Consider the following 21424-nt stretch of genomic DNA (forward strand, 5'->3'; position numbering starts at 1 on the left):
ATTCGCAATATTCTTGCATATATGAAATATTGCATTAGCCTCAGATCCCTCCTACCTACACCCAAGTTGTATTCGGCAACATTGTTCAGGCTGTCTAGCACTACAAAGCGGTGCTCAATATAATGAGCACTTCTTCCCATTTTTTAAGTTGTGCTATAAGAATATTTACAGTGAGGAGAATTCTATATATCGGAATATCTTGAGTAGTCTGAAAGAATGAATTCAAATATACCACCACCTGGCGACCAAGTTTTAAACTAATCAACGCCTCATGCCAAAGCACATGCCTTCTGCATAACCTTTTTGAAAAAGGTGCAGTTCAAAATGGGTAGGATTTTCGGATATAAGTAAAACAATCATGAAAAATCACTGTTTTGTACCCTTGTTCACTAAAACCTCTCCCGCGATGTACCCGCCCACTTTTAGTCAATCTTTGGTAACGACCTGAAAGATGATTAAATTATCTTTCGAAACTGCCCAAAAAAATAAAAAAATTGGTCAAACAATGAAAAGTTATAGCAATTTCAATTTGGGATCAATTTGACCCCAGAGCACAGACAACGTAAGTTTTTTTGAGCACAGACAGAAGGTTAAAGTAACCCGTAGCATGTTTCGGTGGAACGTCAAGAATCCGGAATACAGGCCATATTTTGGACCGATCAAATTCCTGATCAAATTTGGCATAGCTTATGCGTCGTTTCCAATCAAAATATCTGAAATAATCATTTCCCAAGTATGCGTTCTGGGAAATGGCCAAAAGCTAACACCCATTTTAAATATGGAATAACATCGGAACCAAGTTGCCAAACCTGGAAATCCATAAAACTCTTAAAACTTAAATAAATTCTGCTTCTTTTGATGAAATAAAAATGAAATAAAAAATGTTGAAAGACAAAAAGTTACAGCCAAAAAGATTTTTCTTTTCGTTTTCTAAAAGGGGATTGGGTAAGGGTTATAGACCATTGAGGATTGAGGAAGACTATTGGCACTGATGTGTAAAACAATATCAAATTCATCATCACCACCGGTCCCCTCGCATTTGGTGCATTTTCGAAGAAATTTATCGTTGAGCGTACTCCCCCCCCCCCCATATAAGGCTATCTGACGTTTAATCATCTTTCTCTTGCACGCGCACGGGAAGGATAGGATTTGTTTTCATACGGAAACGCTTCGGAAGCGTTTCCGTATGAAAACAAACCCTATCTCGTCTGTGCGCGTGCAAGAGAAAGATGATAAACGTCAGATAGCCTTATATTCATTTTTATATCGGTTTGTGATAAATGCCCATCACAATGTGCTTCTTGTCGTGTATGCGTGTACAGAAATTGCAAATGGGGAATTTTTCCTATTCGGATTCTATCAAAAATCCTATTTCATTATCCTTACTAATGATATCCTCACTAAATAATATCCACACTAAAAGATAGGGTTTGTTTACGCTGAAGCATACTCTTATATCGTGCTATCGTTGTAGTTTTGAACTGTTTCAAAATCATCAGATGAATTTATTTATTTCTTTTTTTTTTCAACTGGTGGGATTCTTTTTTAGATCATCCGCGATTTCCACATCTGCCAGACGTGTACGTAAACAGAAAATTGATAATAGCAAGCATAGGCCCACTTGAGGAATCCTCTGGCCATTCAAAACCGCATGAAGATAAAATCGGATTGTAATCCGAATGTTATGGCACTAGTTCGCCGGTTTGAAGGGAATCCAAGAATTCCTTCGATTAGAAGCCTTAAGGTGGAGGACCAACGCGCACTGGGAGTTTTTGAAAGGAAAGTGTTGCGTACCATCTATGGTGGGGTGCAGATGGCGGACGGTACGTGGAGGAGGCGAATGCATCAGCTGTTGGGAGAACCATCCATTGTTCACACCGCGAAAATCGGAAGACTGCGGTGGGCCAGGCACGTAGCCAGAATGTCGGACAGTAATCCGGTGAAAATGGTTCTCGACAACGATTCGACGAGAACAAGAAGGCGAGGTGCACAGCGGGCAAGGTGGATCGATCAGGTGGAGGACGATTTGCGGACCCTCCGCAGACTGCGTGGTTGGCGAAGTGCAGCCATGGGCCGAGCTGAATGGAGAAGTCTTTTATGTGCGGCACAGGCCACTCCGGCCTTAGTCTGATAATAAATAAATAAGAAGCCTTAAGGTCTTTACGCGTCACGAAAGATCTATTCTTGTTTAACTTTTCAAAAGGAACTACGTAACATTTTTTCATGAATTAATTTGATTACTGCAATCAAAAGCTTTCATATTGGTCTGTTGATTGCACTATTCAAATTAATTCGTGAAAAAATGTTACTTAGATCCTTCTTAAAAGGTCAGCGAGTTTGCACCTTTCAAAAATGAAACTCTTATTGATCATTTGAAGATTTGAATCAAATAGGATTTGATTTCATATTTAACGCTTATCCAATTTGATTCTATATATCACAAAGATGGTTCTATAGAACTTGAAGCATCTACTCCAGGGAAATCTGCGATGTGCTGGAACGGAATTGTCTTCGAAAGCGTCTCCAATTTGGTTTCATGGATCGAAAAGGCATGAACTATATAAAAAAAGAAAAGAAAACAGCCCTTTGGTTTTGCATGTAGACCTTGAGGCAAACTGTGCTCGGATGATCTGGAATGGAATAATTGTTGAAGCAGTATCCAATTGGGTTCTATGTTCTATGTGTCCAATAGAGCATGAACCATTTTAAAACCTATAATCTAGGGAATTCTCGGATGAGCTAGAATGGAACAATTGTGGGAGCGAAAAATCTACCAATTTCTTTGGGTTTCTATGTTTGCCTTCTTATATTGAATTATGTTTCAAAATCTGTTTACGTTACGTGCCGTAATTAAAAGGCCGTAAAGTGGAGTAACGTATAAAGGGGTGCCGTATAGAGTTTCCATCCCGGGACAAAAATTCCCGGGATTTAGGAAAATTCGGGATTTCCCGATTCCCGGGATATTATTTTTTGAAATCCCGAAAATCTCGAAAATCCCGAAAAAATGTGTTAATTAATTTAATTACCCGCACAATGCAGAGCCAAATATCTCAATGATCGTGCGATCGTTCTGCTTATTAGAAGAAACACGATCGGACGCGCACCAATATTTCATTTGCTAATTAATTAATGAACCTATACAAAGCAGAACAAAATATTTCGAAGATCGCGTGATCATGCTGAGTTTGTAAATTAAATTACTCGTTCGCACAACACAGAACAAAACAATTTGGTGATCGTTCTGAGCGCTAGATATCCCTACTATTAGGGGATGGTCCCCCAGTGCACATAAGCGAAAAACTCTCACGCAAACCAAGTGAAAAAAGTGTGTGTAGAATGGTTATTATTTTCGTGTGGATTTATCAATCGAATCATAGAGAAGGAAACGAAAAAAAGATAGTAAAAAGTAAATCAAACACCAATGATGTTTGAGAACATTGATTTGAATAGTATTATTAATTGTTTAATGTATGTATGTATTTATACCGAATATTGAGCATAACTGTGATTAAAACTTTTTATGATTCTTTAATTGTTCATCCATCGCGATGATAAACAATCAATCGCTCAAAGTGAGCTAGTGTTGCTACTAGAGACCAAGAATACCTCTGCATCTCCACAATTTACCACGGAAAGGAAGTTGCATTAATTGGGTCGGGCAATCAATAACATAGATCGGGATTCACCATGGAAAGTGATATGACCTATGCAACTTTTATACAAAAGTATTAGCATTTCCCTATCTTGTTCAATTGTTCATCCCTCGAGAGGACAAACAATCAACCGCTCAAAACGAGCGATTGGTCATTTTAATTTTGGATCAAGAGCCAGCGTTATCATTTCTTTAACGTAAGGAAAGTAGAAAAAAGTGGGATTGAAATTGAAAATAAGGAATTATTCACGATTGCTCAACCACATCGATAGTAATCTTGATTGGTTTTGGATAGTAATCTTGATTGGCTAGTTATTACTGTAAACAAGACTTGAATCTTTGTTTTTATTGGTACTGTTAATTGGTACTGAACATATTTTTATTTCCAAGCGTTTATATTTATGTACAATGGGTCTGGGGGTGAGAATGAGTCAGCGCTCTCACCGGCAGTCTGGAGGTCGTAGAGCAAAATCGTTCAAAAAGGTCTTTTATATTTTAGTCATCCCGCCCTCAGATACATTAAATCTATTCTACAAGCATTCTAAGTAGTTGAAACAGTGTCTCACTCCCACCCCCATTTGACCTGAATAGAGGACGAGGTTAGTTCACCAATTCATTGAGAGTATTTTTTCTCGGTGCTAGAATGCATTAATGCAGGTCGCTGCATCAAATATTGTTTTAGAGCTTTCTAAAACATGAACTTCACCCCTGAACATTGAATAAAATCGTTTTTAAATCAAAAATAAGTTTTCTAAGGAATCATCGAAAATCTCAGGATCCTGGATTTCCCGGGATGTATGAAAAAGTTCATCCTGAATCCCGGGACAGGAAAATGGTCTTGAAATGGAAACTCTAGTGCCGTAAAAAGAGGATTGAGTTTTTATAAAAATACAGCAATAATAGAACGTAGTTGCCTACTATTGAGGTATTTTCCGATGCTCAGTCCTATTCAGTGCTGAAAAAATGTCAATTAATTAATCAAACATTTTCCTTGAAGGTCTTATATTCGTTTGCTGATATTTCGACAAATGTATAATACATGAACGGTTTATCAATTTAATCCTCTAAATATTTTTGCACTAAAATTAGGAAAAGCACTGTGAACTTGCTTTCAACAAGTCGTTCCAACAAGAAATATTTATGAAAGATCATTCTTTTTTCCATCATTTTTACGAAATCATCATAAGTTTTAGCACGGTGGAACACCACATGTTGTTAGGACAAAATGTTATTGAAGTCTTCATTGCTAGCTTTGCTTCGTGAAGTCCTTTTCTAAGCTAATCAATCAATATAATTGAACCATTTTGTTAGCGTTATTTATGAATCATTTGTTCCTTTTGTATTTGATCCAAGCATCACAACTGCTTGACATTGTAGATCAAACTCAAATTTGTGAAAACTATAAGCAATTGCTTTGTTCAATTGAAATGATCTCAACTCAGTCAAATTGTAGTTGTCAGCTAGGTATGAAGCAACCACCATCACCTACATGTTTGAACCCAATAATTAAAATTATTAGATCCGCTGTGTTCTGCCATCTGTCCGAGCTATCATCGTCGGGATCATAGTCGCTCTGGTCCGTGTCACTCTGGATAACTGCTATATGCCTACATATGCGTCAAACATCATCTTGCCGTAAAGAATCTTCGCTTGTACCCCCGTTTATGGGGCTGCGAATATGCCGTCTACTACACTATTAGACCGGTACGATCGCTTGTTTAGTGGTTGTGATTATACAATTTAGTACGAGCATCATCTCTCGGTGGCACAGCTGACCCGAACAGACGACGGTGGATAACCCGTCCCAGTAGATGATCAGCCGCGACACTTGAAGCATCCCACTGCAAAACGGGAGCGATTCCGACGAAAACGACGACGTCGCGACGGACGTTTTGGAAAGAAGTCATTCTCGGGACTTTCGAGAGTTCGTTGCGGTGCAACATGAACGAAGGATATCCACAACTAGCTGACGATCGTTAACATATGCTGGACATATGCTTAGTGGGAGTTCAGTCGGTGATTTGTGAAGAAAGCATCAGCAAGTGACAAATTTATTGCGTAGTTTTAGCTAAACAACGAAGGGAGAAGAAACAAGTGGATAGTGAACATCACTATGATTTGCATAACGAGAGCAAGTGATTGAATACCAACAATAGAACGGTACGGGAAGTCAAACAAACGATAGTGAGCAAAGCTACGGAAGTAAAGCAATCTGAATAGCACCGACGCACAGCGGAAAAACGAATAATCAAGTGCCGAACAAAACCTAAAAATATGCGTTTTAGTTAACTAGCAGGTTCGATATAGAGTATTCAAAAAGAAAATAATTCGATATTACGAAACAAAAAAATGATTTAATTTCAACTATGTGAAGTGTGAAGCAAAAATTATGTACCGCCGGTCGGCTTTCATTAAAAGGTATCCAAGCTCGAACCTAATCATTGGTCTTTTCTGCCCCTTTCGTGCAAAAATGTTTTCTAGTAGTTATGGTTCATATGCAAAAATGTGATTTGAAGTTAGACGGCACAATTTATAGGCCTTGATAGCGATCTAGCGTGTAACGAAGTCATCAATATATCAATCAACTGAGGGAAAGCTCTAGTTTCTGTAAAACATCGATATTTCTCTCATGTGAAAAATACAAGCGACCTAAAAATTGCATTTTTGACATGCTTTCAAATCATTCGGATTATCTCCGGTATCCGGTAATCTAATTCGACCAAGTTTCCTAAAACTACATGAATTTCCCATCGAACCATGGAAGAACTAAAGAAATCATATGTGAATATGTACATTATGTGGAAAATTTTGATTTGAAAAATGTATAAAAATGTATCAGTACGCTAGACCAACTTTAACCATCGAAGGAAAGTGGTTACCTCCAATACATTTTTCAAATCAAAATCTACATAATGTACATATTCATATCAGAGTTTTCAGAACATTGTAAAATTGATGTCCAAGTCCCGGAAATAGGCAATTAACATTGATTGAACTAAAGAAATCGGTTGATATTTCACAGAGATATGGTCATTTGAATTTTGATAAAATTTTGCCTGTACCGATCATTCTGTCCAACTTCTGTATACATCAAAATGTTGAACAATTTCAATAAGTTTCTGCCATACGCTTATTGGGTGTATATTTGTAATTAACTAGAAAGGGTTTTTTTTCGGTCTGCAGTCTTCGAGAATAGCTAAACGATTCTTATAAAATCATCGCCAACGTTTCGGTGATTGATTCACACCTTCTAAAAAGTTTGAGTTAAATCCATTGGAAGTTGCGAACAAATCGGTTAGGAATAAGTGCATGCAAATACGTGATAATTTTGTACGTGTTTTACACATATACACACTAGGGCAGTTCAAATTTAAAAAATGTTCAAAAATTCCAACTCCCATGTGTCTATTAGCATCATTTTGATAATGTAGGAGTCCTGGCAAAATTTCAGGCAATTCGGTGGCCATTTAGAGGTGGCGCGAAGTCAATTTATGTTTATATGGAAATTTGTATGGGAAAAACTTAAAATTTATTCAAGTCTCCCTACAACTGTCAAATCGTGATGAATTTAAATAAACATCCCCAACCACCCTTTTTGGAATCTATATAAATGAGACCTCTGGATAACACATTAGTTATGAGTGGATTGAACGGTTCTATTGACAGTGTGAATATGTGATAAATGGCTAAAATGGTGTAATTAGCCTCAACGTAGCAGTGGAAATATAAATCAAAATTAATGAGTTACCCACTGGTTGAGCTCAAATAGATTCCAAAAATAGAGGTTGGGGATGTTTATTGGACTTCATCACGATTTAAGAGTTGTAGGGGGATTTGAATTAATTTTAAGTTTTTCCCATACAAATTTCCATATAAACATAAATTGACTTCGCGCCACCCCTAAATGGCCACCGAATTGCCTGAAATTTTGCCAGGACTCCTATATTATCAAAATGATGCTAATAGACATATGGGAGTTGAAATTTTCGAACATTTTTGAAATTTGAACTGCCCTAATACACACATACGTACAAACACGCAAAAACATACATCATTATAGCCTGTAAGTCTAATTATTCCTCTAAAAAGTTCATCTTTGGGGCGAACATATAGACTTTACATACACTTAGTATTCGAGAAGGCAAAATCAGCCCTTGCCTAGCTATTACAAGAATTCCTTGGGACCTATTCAGTTAATCCAACGGAATTATTCAAAAAAGATAGTCAGAGCAATTACCGTTTTGATTTTAATTTTATGTCACTACTCATCACAATTGAAAGTCAAGATAACTTGGGTTTTCCACTTACCCCGTTCCACTGGGGGCTTACCCCATTCCACTGGGGGCTTACCTCATTCCATTCCAGCCCCAATACAACCATAGTATTGAAATCTAGCAAATTTGTATTAATTTAATACAGTATTTATATAAAAAAGCTTTCACTTTTTGGTTTTTTAAAAACTTGTAGTATGGTATAATATACCATTGGTAAATTTATGTCAATATTTTAAACAATAATGGTAATATTTTTTTTACCGACGGGTGACTAACATTATTTACTTTTGAGCGTATTAATGGTAACCGCTATCTGCTTAGCCTTACTCGTGTTTTCAGCCTGATGTAACTTTTTCCATTTTCAATTTAATCAAATCCACTTTATATTTCCGTCCGAAATTCTTAAAAGAGTTTATCTTAAAATTTCTCCAGGCATTTAAACCAGGAATTCCTTCGAGATTTTTTCAGGAATTTCTTCAGAAAATCCCCCACGAAATGCTTTGGGAACTGCTTCGGATAATTCCATAAAACAATTTTATCCGAAAGTTTTTCAGAAAAAGGAATTTACTATAGCAGTACCTGGTGGATTTTTTTTTCGGAATAGCTTAAGGAAAATCCTTGAGGGTTTGCGGATGAATTTCTGAAGAAATTTCGAGGAGGAATTTCTAGAAGACTTCCGGCAGAACCATCCGGGGAATTTCGTAAATAATTTTCAGAAGAACTGCAAGGGGGTTTTAGGAGGAATTCATAAGAGGTTCTTGAAGAAATTTCCGGAAGAAATAGCTAGATGAATTTGCTGATGATTTTTTTTAGAATTTTTTAGAAGAATTCCTGAAAGAAAAAAAAATCCTAAATTATCTTGTCATAAGTCGAGTTCGTATAATTCCATTTAATTTTTGATTGACCTCAACAGTAAAGTCGAGTCAAGTACAAAACACTGAAGACGGCCTTACTGTTGAGGTAGGAATACGTATCTGTCAATGGTACAATCCAATGGAAGAAATCAATGGAATTGCACGAACTTGTCTTATGACATGTAAAGACATTCCGCTCAAAATAATTTTATTATCTGAATGATCTTCCGGGAGGTTCCTTGAAGGAACTTCCGGAAGAATTCAATGGCACGTGGGTGGGAGGTGGCTTTATAGAAATTCCGTGAGTTTCGAGGAAATTCGATAAGAGTTCTCGAGGTAATTTCTGTAGGGTTCTCGAATAATTTTATGAAGATTTTTTTTCCGGAGTATTTTTGCAATATTTCCTGGAGAAATTATTGAAGAAAGTTCGATAGGAATAATCGTTGGAATTTTTGGAAAAAATAACGAGGAATTTTCTAGATTATTCCTATTGGAGTTTCTGTATACAAGGAATTTCGGAAGATTTTCCGAAAGAATGCCTGGAGAAACCTGGAATTCCTGGAGAAGCTGCTGGAAGAATTCTTGGAGGAGCTTGCGGAGGAATTCCTGACCGAACCTCCGGAGGAATTCCTGAACAAATCTCTGGAGTAGGGAAATACTTCGAGGTAATTCCGTTGAAACTTCCGGAGTAATTCCTGGAGGAACTGTCGAAGCAATTCCTGGAGGAACTTCTGGAAGAATACCAGGAGGAACTTGTGGAGGAATTCTTTGAGGAATTTTGAGAAACAAAGTATCACTTCCGACTTTTGGAGGAATTCATGGAAGAATTTTTCGAAAAAGAAATAGGAAAATGGCTAATGCTTGACATTAGTTCTCATCGATCCACACCGCTGCCGCTGGCTGACAATGAACTATCACGCCGCCGCCGATAATTTGTCACAACCTGCGATTTAAACTAAGATCTGACTGAATGTTGAAGAACCAGATACTTGGGAATACTTCTGGGTGCTGCAAGCGCCCACTTTTCTACTTATCTGGAAAGACTTCTGGTCAGGAGAATGCTGATGTTTTATATGTCACATGATAAGAACCCAATTCCCAGGAGAAATTCTCACCGTGACCAATGTCAAAAGCAATTTTGGTGAATATGCTTTGTAAACTTGAAGATACATCGTAGGGTGTTTTTCACAGCTAATTGAAAACTGGCCATTTCCTTTTTGCCTTTCTCGTACATCGGCAGCATAATAAAATTTCCATTAAAAATTAGAAATTTTCCATAAACAATTAGGAAATTGCCAATAAAGAAATCAGGGTATGAGCAATAAATAAATATAAAATTTCCACAAATAAAACAAAATTTCCATAAACAATTAAGAATTTTCTACAAAATAAAAATAAATAAGCACTTTTAAAAGCAAAAATAGCAATTATAAAAGAAAAATTTTCCATAAAGAAATGAAAATGTTCCAAAATTTGTACAAAATTTCCATTAATAAATCAATATTAACAAAAAACAATTACAAAATTTTCCACAAAACAAACATTTTTTTTTCAAAAAAAAATTAAAAAAATTTCATAAATTAATCAAGAAAGAGCAATGAAAAATAAGAAAATTTCCATAAAAAAAATACAAGAAAGCAATAAAGCTGATGAAATTTTACATGAACTTTAAACGCTTTTAAAGAACGGATCATCTATGGAGAAAAAAGGATTGTATGTCATACCCCAGAAACCCATTGCCCAGAAAGTGATTCCCCAGAAATTAATTCCCCTGAATGCACTACTCCCCAGAAAACCATTCCCCAGAATACCACAATCCCCCGAAAGACATTTCCCAAAATGCCTCTATCCCCTGAAAGACATTCCCCAGAATGTCCTAATCCCCAGAATACCATACCCCAGAATGCACCATTTCCTAGCTTAGACTGAATACTTCGTAATTGCTTCATCCCGGGCAAATGCGTACTTTTAAAGAAGGAGTCATTTACTTTTCTGCTTTTTTCCATGCTTTTGAAGAAGTAGTTATCTACTCGTTTGCCTTTTTCCGGGCAAACGCATACTTTTAAAGAAGAAGTCATCTGCTCTTTTGCATTATCCCGGGCAAATGCGTACTTTCAAAGAAGGAGTCATCTACTCTTTTGCATTATCCCGGGCAAATGCGTACTTTAAAAAAATGAGTGATTTACTCTTTTACCTTTTTCGGGCAAATGCATACTTTTGAAGAAGTAATTATCTACTCGTTTGCCTTTTTCCGGGCAAACGCATACTTTCAAAGAAGGAGTCATCTACTCTTTTGTCTTATTCCAGGTAAATACATACTTTTAAAAATGGAAATCATATATTCTTACGACCCATTGAATTTCATACTCTTTTCAACGATTATGCCAAATGGTCATTATGCCAAATGGCATTATGCCATATGGGCTTCCCCCAATATGAACAAAGAGTATAATGAATCTATATTCTTCGTATTATATGTGGGCCCTAACAAACATATCAAATGGGCTCCATTCCGGGCAAATGCGTGCTTTAAAATAGGGCAGCATATGTCGTTTTGCCTTATTCCGGGCAAATGCGTACTTCAATATAAGTATTTTTGCATAGAAATGTAGTATCTAGTATTTTTAATTTATAGAAATGACAGTGAAAAACATAGTTTCTTAGACTGATACCTTTTTCTGGGGAACGGGTCATTCTGGGTTTTTGGTTTCTGGGGAATGGGTCATTCGGGCTTTTTTCTTCTGGGGAATGGGTCATTCTGGGGATTTATTTTCGGGGATTTTCATTCTGGAATATCATTCTGGAGAATTGGTCGTTCTGGGAAATGGAATTCTGGGAAATACCATTCTGGGTAACTGATTCTGGGGATTGGTATTCTGGGCATTGACATACAACCGAAAAAAGCACAGTTTGATTGCTTTTTTATATTTCTTTATGGAATTTTTTTTATTGCTCTTTATTGATCATTTTGTGGAAAATTTTGTAATTTTTTAATGCTAATATTGATTTATTTATGGAAATTTTGTTTTTTTTTTCGTGGAACATTTTTTTTTATGGAAGATTCTTCTTATATAATTGCAATTTTGCTTTTAAAAGTGCTTATTTATTTTTGTTTTGTGGAAATTTTTTAATTGTTTATGGAATTTTTGTTTTATTTGTGGAAATTTTATATTTATTTATTGCTCATACCCTGATTTCTTTATTGGCAATTTTCTATTTTTTTATGGGAATTTTCTAATTTTTTAGGGGGAGTATTTATTTTAGTCCTCGTACAACTAAGTTACTAAATGCAACTAAGTAACTAAATGCGAGGAAGGCACCACCAACGCTAGGTGGATTAATCTGGGTTTTTTTTAAACTTTATTAATGTGTTTTTTTAACGTTACATTAAGTTCAACACGGGGGCCAATTCCTTGAGAAAATCAGGTTTTTGTGAACAGTTGTACCAAATACTGGACAGAAGTTCCCTGTCTAAGTAAATTCGTGAAACTATACAGCCTCTTGAACGAAGGATTTTGAGCCTCTTGAAGGGAGGCTTCCGGGCCTCTTGAAAGGAGGATTCCGGGACTTTTTAAAGGAGGCTCTCGAACACCGGGCCTCTTGAAAGAGGATGTCCATAAACCACGTAGACTCTTTTGGGGGGAGGAGTTTTTGTAAGACTGCAATTGCAAGACAAGACGGGAGTTTTTTTTTTAATTTGTCCAGAAAAATCTAATGAATTTCACGAAAACTGGGGTAATATGCACCCTCGGGGCAAAACGACCCTTTGGCGTGTTTGAATATTTTTTCAGCAGTTTTTCAGGAGTATTTACTACAGTGAATGTAGTTCGGATCTTGAACTACCAATCCAGTAGTAAACATTCTTGAACATATTCCTGGAACACCGATAAAATCGCCAAAAGATAGCAAAAAAAAAAAAATAAAAAAAAAATAAAAAAGGACAGATAAAGCTCCACTGGTACTGTGCTTAATTTTTTTACAAACACTTTCCAATCGGCTATATTGTGCTGTAACCAGCTGAAAAAAATATGAAGGAAACTCAAGAAAAAAGAAACAATTTAAATGGATATAGGTAATGTTACTAAAAACTCGCAAATAGTCTTTTGTTCAACTTGATTTCTGGAATTATAAATGCTCACCTTCTTGGAGGTTCCAAAAAAAGTTTCGGAAGCGTCTATTGTTAACAAAAGACAAAAGACTTTCATATGTACACTCAACAAGCGGATGGCAGATTTTAATATTTTTCTGTATAAGATCCTTGCAAAATCTGAAGAAAAAAAATTGGATATCTTAGGTAGATCTTACATTAATTTGTATTAGGGGGAAAGACAGCTTTGGCAGGTTTTGTTCTATTATTGGCAGGGGGGTTTTTGTCGACCAAATTTTATGAAATTTGGCCACAATATTCTTTGATATGCAAAGAATGTTTAGGCCAAATTTGAGCCTAGTCAGTCATAAAAAACCCCCCTGCCAATAATAGAACAAAACCTGCCAAAGCCGTCATTCCCCCTATGTAAGCATATGCGGTATTTCGAAAAATTTCGTTTCAGGTGGTTCGAAACGAAATTCCGCCGAATTTCGCGGAATTTGAGCATGGCGAAATCTGATTTCTTGGTTTTGTTTCGTTACTAAATTACAAACATTTAGCTAGAAAAACTAACCTCTGACGAAATATAACGGAATTCCGCGGAATTTCGGAACAAATTTAAACTTAAGCCATAATTTATATTATCAAAATTTTTGGCTGCGCCGCTAAACAAAATCATGAAGCTGTTTTTAAATCGTTCTCTGTTAGCGCTTACTGTCTAATGTCGATTGTCGACAAATACGTATCTATTTTTCTTTTTTAAAACGTATTCAGTGGTTTGTTAGAAATATCTAACAGAAATCGAAAAGTGTTTAACTCCTATTTTTTTACAAAAGTTGTACGACTCAATGTGTAAATGTGATAAGATATGAATCAGATCAGTATAACTTTGTCAAAAAAGCAAAGCCGTGGCATGGAATCGAGGCCCCTCGTGAAGTCTTTTTGAACGACTCTTTCTTGTTAGAGGCCGATTTCTTCACCTTCGCTTAATCTGCCCTTGTACGCATAATTGTTCCTTGTTAATTTTTGTGGATTTTGACTTTCCACCATAGAGCATTCTATTTTGATGAATACTTCTAGAAAACTCTAACAGATTTTGAACTTTGTTCGGAAAATCATTGAAAACAACATCCAGTCTATTTGTCCCATTGCTTAATTTGTACGCATAATTGTCTCGCGGTGATTAAATTCATCATTATGGCGGATTCTGTTATTTTATGTAGCAACACACATTGAAATAGCATTTTCTGTTTAGATTTTCCAAACTTATCCTGTTGCCCTGGTTTAATGGGAGCAATTTGTACAATACTCGTTCTAAGCGACATAATCACTTTAACCACGTGGATGGTTCACTTCCATAGATAAAGCATGTGGAGATATATATCAATCGCAGTAGTCATTCCCAAAATCATGCACTGAACGGGGCTGATATGCGTAGAAATCACAAAAGAAGTGCTCTATTTCTCAGCTTAACTGTCCCGCTAAACTATTTTCATGATCGTTGTCGCAAATTATATTTGTGAGTAAAAAAAAGAATGATTTCAATGAAATTAAGTCTTCTGAATGGTTCTGTGGTGTAATAATCTTATATTTCATTATATATCAGCAATGGAATTATTATGTGTCAATATGAACAATTATGAACATGATGAACAATTATATGTCAGCAATGGAAATTAGTGTTCAAATTCAAATGTCATTTTCTCATTTGTCGTTTTTTGAATTGGGTACAAGCATGCGTAGAACGGCAGACTTAGACCTCAAACCAGGCTTAAGAGCATGGGAAAGCACCGCTTTAGCGTTAGGAAGGCCCTAAGGCAAACAAAATGCAACATTTTACGTTCAAACAACAATTTGAATCTTACCTAAAAGTAAGAATAAAAAGTTCAGAGGATTGAAGATACTCACCAGTCAATATTCGGCGAATCATCAAAATATACATACAGCTCCCAAGATTTAAATTAACATTTTGTGATATTACCGTGCACGCACCATACTTTGCGCAGTTAAGGAAATTCAAAATTTAATCAACTCGCACAACTTACAAAAAGTAGCTATCCACCTGAAATAGTTTCCATGCTGTTGTATTATTATCATATTAATGTTCGAGAACTAAATTTGGTACAAAAATTTGTAATAAATAGTAAATTGAACTTCAAAGCAAACCCCTTATTATATGCCTAACTTTGCGCACATAGCTTGGAAAATTTCTAACACGAAGCAAGCGTCTATCATAGAATTTTTCAACCAAATTTTATTTTTTCAACTAATACTACTATTACAAATCATGTTCATTCTATTTGTAGGCATATATGAGCATATTTAAGAAAATGAGGATGCTCGGCATCATTTTCTCATGATTCGACATACTTAGTATGTTTTCACGTCTGTTGGTGTATGTACAGCCTCATTTATGTACATTGACCACAGCTAACAAAAGTACTTTTCTGTTCAAACTCTTTTCCGATGAGGTATATCATAAATGTTGAAAATATCGAAGAAATACGAGTTGTGCGCAATATTAGGTACACTGTATTAAAAAACGGTTCCTAACATTGCGCATAATATATTTTAACGAAAAATATAAATAACAAACCAAATTCTCATTAGATGGCTTTAACAATATTATAATTATTCGATCCATGTGTAATAAGATGTCACCGAATGTAAAAATTAACAAAAATACAATTTTTCGGGTAGACCCGAAGTGTCCAATTATGCTAAGAACACGCCATTTTGATCATTTTCACTGTTTTCAGTAAAAAATTTCAACTATTAAAATAAAAAATCTGTCTTTTAACAGCGGCAAAATGCATGCGCTGTTATAATTACATGTATATTGTGCTGACTAGTTGTAATTATATTTCGAAATTCAATTTAAACGCATTCTATATCAAAAATAACCGCAAAATGCGCAAAGTTAGGAGCTGCGCAAAGTTAGGTGCGTGCACGGTATTTGACTATTTGCACAATATGAGTGCGAAATCTATCATGTTGCTGCTGGTGGGACGCAGATAATCCGAGAGAACGCGAACTTCGTTCACAATACATATTTAGTCGCCAAATTTTAGTTGAAGCCAAAGTTGCTAAATATGTTAGAACATATTTAGTTGAAGCCAAAGTTGCTTTACATAAATTACCTTTTAAACTAACCAACGATTCCTTTCCCGTGGCGCTCACAGAGATGCAGAGCATTCCTCGGTCTCTTATAACAATGAGTATCAAATTTCATGCTAAATTGACTGTGAGGACGTGACCAGCATCGTTATTGGTCATGAATTGGAAACTCCGAAGCAAGTACAATGAGAATAATTTTTATTTAACCCAAGAAGATTATTCAATTCAGGGTTGGTAGCGATAAATGCCGTTCAAAATAGTGACTTTAGTGACCAACAATGACGAAAAAAGTGACCAAATAGTGACTTACAGTTACAGCAAAATTGATCAAATAGTGTCTTTTGTACGAAGTATAGACAGGTACTGAGTATAAAATTGCATTAGCATTATTACGGTGTAGTTCATACATTGGAGACTAGTAGTACTCATATTTTCTTTCTATATCCTTACCGAGAATGCTATCAGAAATCAAGAAAAGACAAATATAACAAAATCATGAGGATTTCTATTCCTGGGCACACTGATATTCTTCCCTCCCCCTTCATACGGGAGTTTGGCAGAAGGAAGGTCGTGCGATATGTGCCATCACAAATATTGCCCTCCGCTCGCTTTCAAATAGACTTCTATAAAAAAACATTCTTCATGCCTGCCGTACCCTAACGGAACCATCAATTCTATACTTTCGCCTCTAATTCCATCATGAACATTTACGTCTAAGTTTGGAAGCTGATATTAGCATTTCCATGTCATTTTAAATCATTTAACTTCACGTAGAAGTAATACACTCAAATCATTAAATAGAATCATTAATAATTATAAAGTGTTCCGTCATCGATTTGTTATAGCTGATTATTCTTCCTGACGTAGAGAAACCTCGCTCGATGTCGGCATTGTTGCATCAAGTAGCTAAAGCAGTTTTTTTTATCTTTGTCACAGGAGGATATTTAGACCTACCTACAACCGTTCTCTTAATTAATAAAAATTGTTTCAATACTCCTCAATTCAGTATTGTGTATTCGAGGTCAGTACTTTGCATTTTAACAAGACTCATTCGTAAAAATGAAAATCATAGTTGACCTAGCGATTTTCACTATACATATGGACCTTTTATGGTATACTCACCAAGATTTTTTTTTGGTTTCTCAAATTTCATATATTACTATCAGATTTACAGTTGATTTGGTTGTCAATAATAGTACCTAAGTAAAAATGATTTTTAAAAAAATTGTTTGCAATCGTCGGTGCGAAAATAGTGACTTTAGTGAGCTGCACAGAAAAAAATAATGAAAAGTAAACAGCGCGTAAAACTTGACATGCGGAAATTTACGCTATTCTTCGCTGAAATGGTCCTCTTCCTAACAAGATTGCTTACAACTTGTGTGCAATATTGACGATTCACGTCAAAAATTGTATACATTTAGGCTGTATCCCGCGTGGAATTACGCCAACAATGGTGTTCCATTTATGTGCATGATTTTTGGCGTAAGTTTCAGTGGATTTTTCTATCTGTGTGTTGCTCGACCAATCATGATGAGCAACTACGATGTGTACAGTTGATCAAGCTAACCTGACCAGTAGATAGTAACAGATTTATATCAGACCTTGTTATTCTGTTACAACAATTTTTTATAACAGCGGTTGTTATAAAACATGTACCATTAGTAGTTAAAATAACAAAAATCGTAACAAAATCCCTTCTATGCTTAACAAAATTATTACTAAATATGTTATTAATTGAACAAAAATATAACTTGTTGTGTTACATAAAAAGTGGTGGAAACCCGACTAGTTAGTCCTAACAAATTTTTATCACAATTATATCAATATGTGTTACAAATAACAAAATTTGCAATAATTTTGTTATAAATTCTCTGCCAAAGATGGAGGTATAACTTGAATCTACATTCAAAGTTGAACCAGCTGGACAAACTTAATTGCCTACATTATGGATAATCATAATCTTTTCAGGAACATAATTCACCCGGTGGTTCTGATGCCCGGTAGTTCATATCCAAGAAATAATGTCGAATAATAAATAAATGACAGATAAACTTTAATTGAAAGTGGTTTTGTTCGGATTTTTTTTCCACTGTGCGACGAGTATACAGACAACATTCAGACTGCTCTGCCAGAGAAAAATAAAGCGCAAACTAATTACCCAATTTGAATAATTCCACGCAGCGGAAGTGAAACTTGCTCGGAGTCGGTTTCATCGCTGTTTGTCGACAAACGGTGCAACAGGTTGTTCATATTGTTTCATGCTTAATCCGATCAGTGTTCAAAGTTTGACCGAGAATGCGCAATTAAATTGAAGTGTATCACCAGACGGCAGTGTGTTCAAAGTGTAAAATAGTTTCATGATTGTTCAATTAGTTCGCCGCAGTATCAGTCCCACGATGGAACGAACCGCCCATGTGCTAACGAATTCACGAAGGATGACCCTTTCGGCGGTGGTAGTACTAATCGCTCTCGCAGTAGTACCACAAAGTTCAGCATACCTGGAGGACCGGCCACCTGTCTATCTGGAGGCCAAAGTTGGATCCTACGTCATTTTAAACTGCCCAGTGGATTTCCCGAAAAACGATCCCATCCCATATGTGCTGCACTGGAACAAGGATGTAAGTTTGCGGAAAATCACAAAATCACCACTAACTATGATAAACGCCCTGCTGTATTAGGTAATTATGTATTCAGAAAATTTTCTGCCGGTTTGTCTAGCTGACTACCACGCCAGAGCGTTTATGGTATTTAAATGTGTACGATTGATGTCCTTCTCATATCTGTAGGAATTTCGGTTCACTGCAAAGAATGAATATATAATATCAGAGTTGTCTAGCATTAAGAAATTAAATTTTATTGGATGTTGTTTTGTGTGATTAGCAAAAAAAAAATCATACCTATTACTCTAAGCATTTGGATCAGTGAGAAGCAATGAAGCTCTACGTGATGGATTGTTTAAATACAAAAGCATATGAACTTATGGTAGATATTCAAATCAATAATAAAATTGTAATTGTTATATGGGGTAATACAACATGCTGAGCACGAACAGCACAAGTTGTATTGATTGAACCTCTTTGTGTACCCCGTGGGGAGGCACTGAGCATGTCATCGGTGAATTCTTCCTGCTATGTAGTGCAAAACCGCTAATGCAGTTACAGTGCGGTTGGGATCATGTGTTGCATAAGTGAACCGGTCAGTTGGATGATGGATGCACTAACATAGAGACAAGACCAACTTACCGTGTCAAGCTTAGCGTGTATAATGCGGCATATCGTATCACGTTGTAATAACCCTGACACACGGGACAGTATGGTAGAGTTTAAGGTCGAATCTATTATGGGATTTACGGTGGATATTGTTTTATCCGCAATGCCCTCACATATGGCGACATGTATGATGTGTGCATACATCGTTCTTTGTTTGATGGAATGCATGGTGGTGCGTATCGAGTGCATCTTCTAGAGCTGATAGTTACTCAATTACTTGCTTGTGAATTTTTTGGATTAATATATTACACCAAGAGCCGTAGCGTGGACTCTCAGCGCCCTTGGCGAAACCATTGTTATGCGCCCTTTATTTACAAAAAAATATCAATTTTTTATATTTGTATCGATTGTAACAATTGGCAATAGCTTAAAATTCCTAAAAAAATAACTCTTGATATTTTTTACAAATTTCTCAAAGATTTAAAAACCATACGCAAAGAAAGAGATTTCGTGTCGATAAAATCCAATTCGGAAATGCATGGATCGAATCGCTAATGGACTCGACTCATTCCAGCTAAGAAAAAAAAAAACAACTCTAGACCTTTAGGCCTATTCGAAGTTTTGAACCACTATTGGACCTAGTTGGGCCAATAAAATCCAACTCTGAAGTGAGATGGTTGATGCATGATGGTAAGAGTTGTTATTAGACCTAGCCGGATCAAAAACCCTGTGGCCGGAACCGCCAGCGAACCTATTCAGATCGAGAAAAATCCAAAGCCGGTCGGATGGTTTGAAGGAATTACTGGACTTCGTTGCGTCAAAATAATCCTACTCTGACATGAGTCGATGAAAGGAACCACAATAACCCAGTTACCCGTCCCTGGAATGGGTTAGTTATTTCAATGAAATCCAGCTGTGAAGTGAGAAGATCGATGATCGGAAAGTCGATTTGGATTAAGGAGGCACTACTGGTCTCTGGAAATAGTTGGGTTAAGGAAATTCAGCTCTCAAGTGAGTAGGTTGATGGTCGGAGTTGCTATCGGTAGCAGCAGGGCACATAACTTTCTAATCATCTAATACCAGCCAACAATTTTACAAAACAAATATTTTGTTGACGAAATCCTTCGCTTCGATCTTTTTTGATGTTTCTATAACCACTAGTTCAAATACGCATTCTCGTTTTAAGCTTTTTAACTCTTATTGGCCCCAATGAAGAAGTCAAATTCTAACTATCACTGCTAATCTAATATTCAACGGCTTTGCTTTGTTTTTCTACCGCCGCGCTAGTTCGTCGGTGGTGCTAGTACAAGTTTCTGGTTTGCTGGGGTCCAAAAAGTCGAAAAGTCAAATGCCCCCGAAATGATCAATTTTCGGATCACTTAAAGATTTTCTGAATTAAAAAAAAAAAACAAACTTATCTTGAATCAGACATGAGCAGGCCTAATTCTGGTAGTCTCTATAATAAACGTTTCCTGGTATTAGCTATTAGAGCAAAATGATCCTTTAGAATTTGGTTAACCAGCTGATCATTGGGGTGTAGTCCCTAAAAATCTACTGAGAAAATATGAGTTATCTCAAACCAAATCTATATAATAAAAATGAAATGGTCTGTGTTCGTATCCGCATAACTCGAAAACGGCTGGATGGATTTTCTTCATTAGAGAATAAATTCTTCTCACTGCTGCATTATACCTATTACGGTTTAAGAGCTCCCGGGTAATATTGGCAAAAATGGAACTAATCCGATCACGCATATGGGTATCAAACTTCAATTAAAACTTAAAAATCCACTACATATGACATGTGGAAGTGGAATAGATGAAATGTTTTTGTTTGTTCTACATTACTCAAAATATCTCTTCTATAGATCTGTGGACTAAACCGTTTTTTTTTTATTTTTTTGGCCCTTAAATTCATACAACTGTTTTCTTTTCATAGGGTGATTCTTGATTTTGGCGCCCCCTTAAGGCTGGCGCCCTTGGCGGGGGCCAACCTGGCCAACCGCACGCTACGGCGCTGATTACACCGTTTTGGTTCATATTTTGAACAGATATTTCATATTTCTACAATTGATTTTTGTACCGTTTACATGAGTTCTGGAATGTTTTACGTGAGTTCTGAATATGATGATACCTAACTGGGTATGTGGAAGGCTACAGCGTCGTTACACATACGGTTCTGGACAAAACATATGCAACTAATATCAACTTAAAATAATCTACAAAACTTTT

The 21424-nt window shown here is 36.2% G+C and overlaps 1 protein-coding gene across 6 annotated transcripts in view; it reads left to right on the forward strand.

Annotated features, from left to right (window-relative positions):
* Positions 1–5433: 5433 nt before the first annotated feature.
* The window catches only part of LOC134212658 (protein borderless), a 55470-nt gene continuing 39479 nt past the window's right edge, over positions 5434–21424 (forward strand). Inside the window, exons 1-2 of one of the 6 annotated variants that reach the window (XM_062690698.1) lie at positions 5434–5854; positions 18166–18602. In XM_062690698.1, the coding sequence (XP_062546682.1) occupies positions 18342–18602 (261 nt within the window). In that variant the 5' untranslated portion in view covers positions 5434–5854; positions 18166–18341. Of the gene's footprint in view, positions 5855–18150; positions 18603–21424 lie in introns of those variants that run through there. The other 5 variants (XM_062690699.1, XM_062690702.1, XM_062690696.1 and 2 more) reach the window with 5 other exon arrangements.

This window comes from Armigeres subalbatus, chromosome 2, assembly GCF_024139115.2.
Source record: "Armigeres subalbatus isolate Guangzhou_Male chromosome 2, GZ_Asu_2, whole genome shotgun sequence".
Taxonomy (NCBI): domain Eukaryota; kingdom Metazoa; phylum Arthropoda; class Insecta; order Diptera; family Culicidae; genus Armigeres; species Armigeres subalbatus.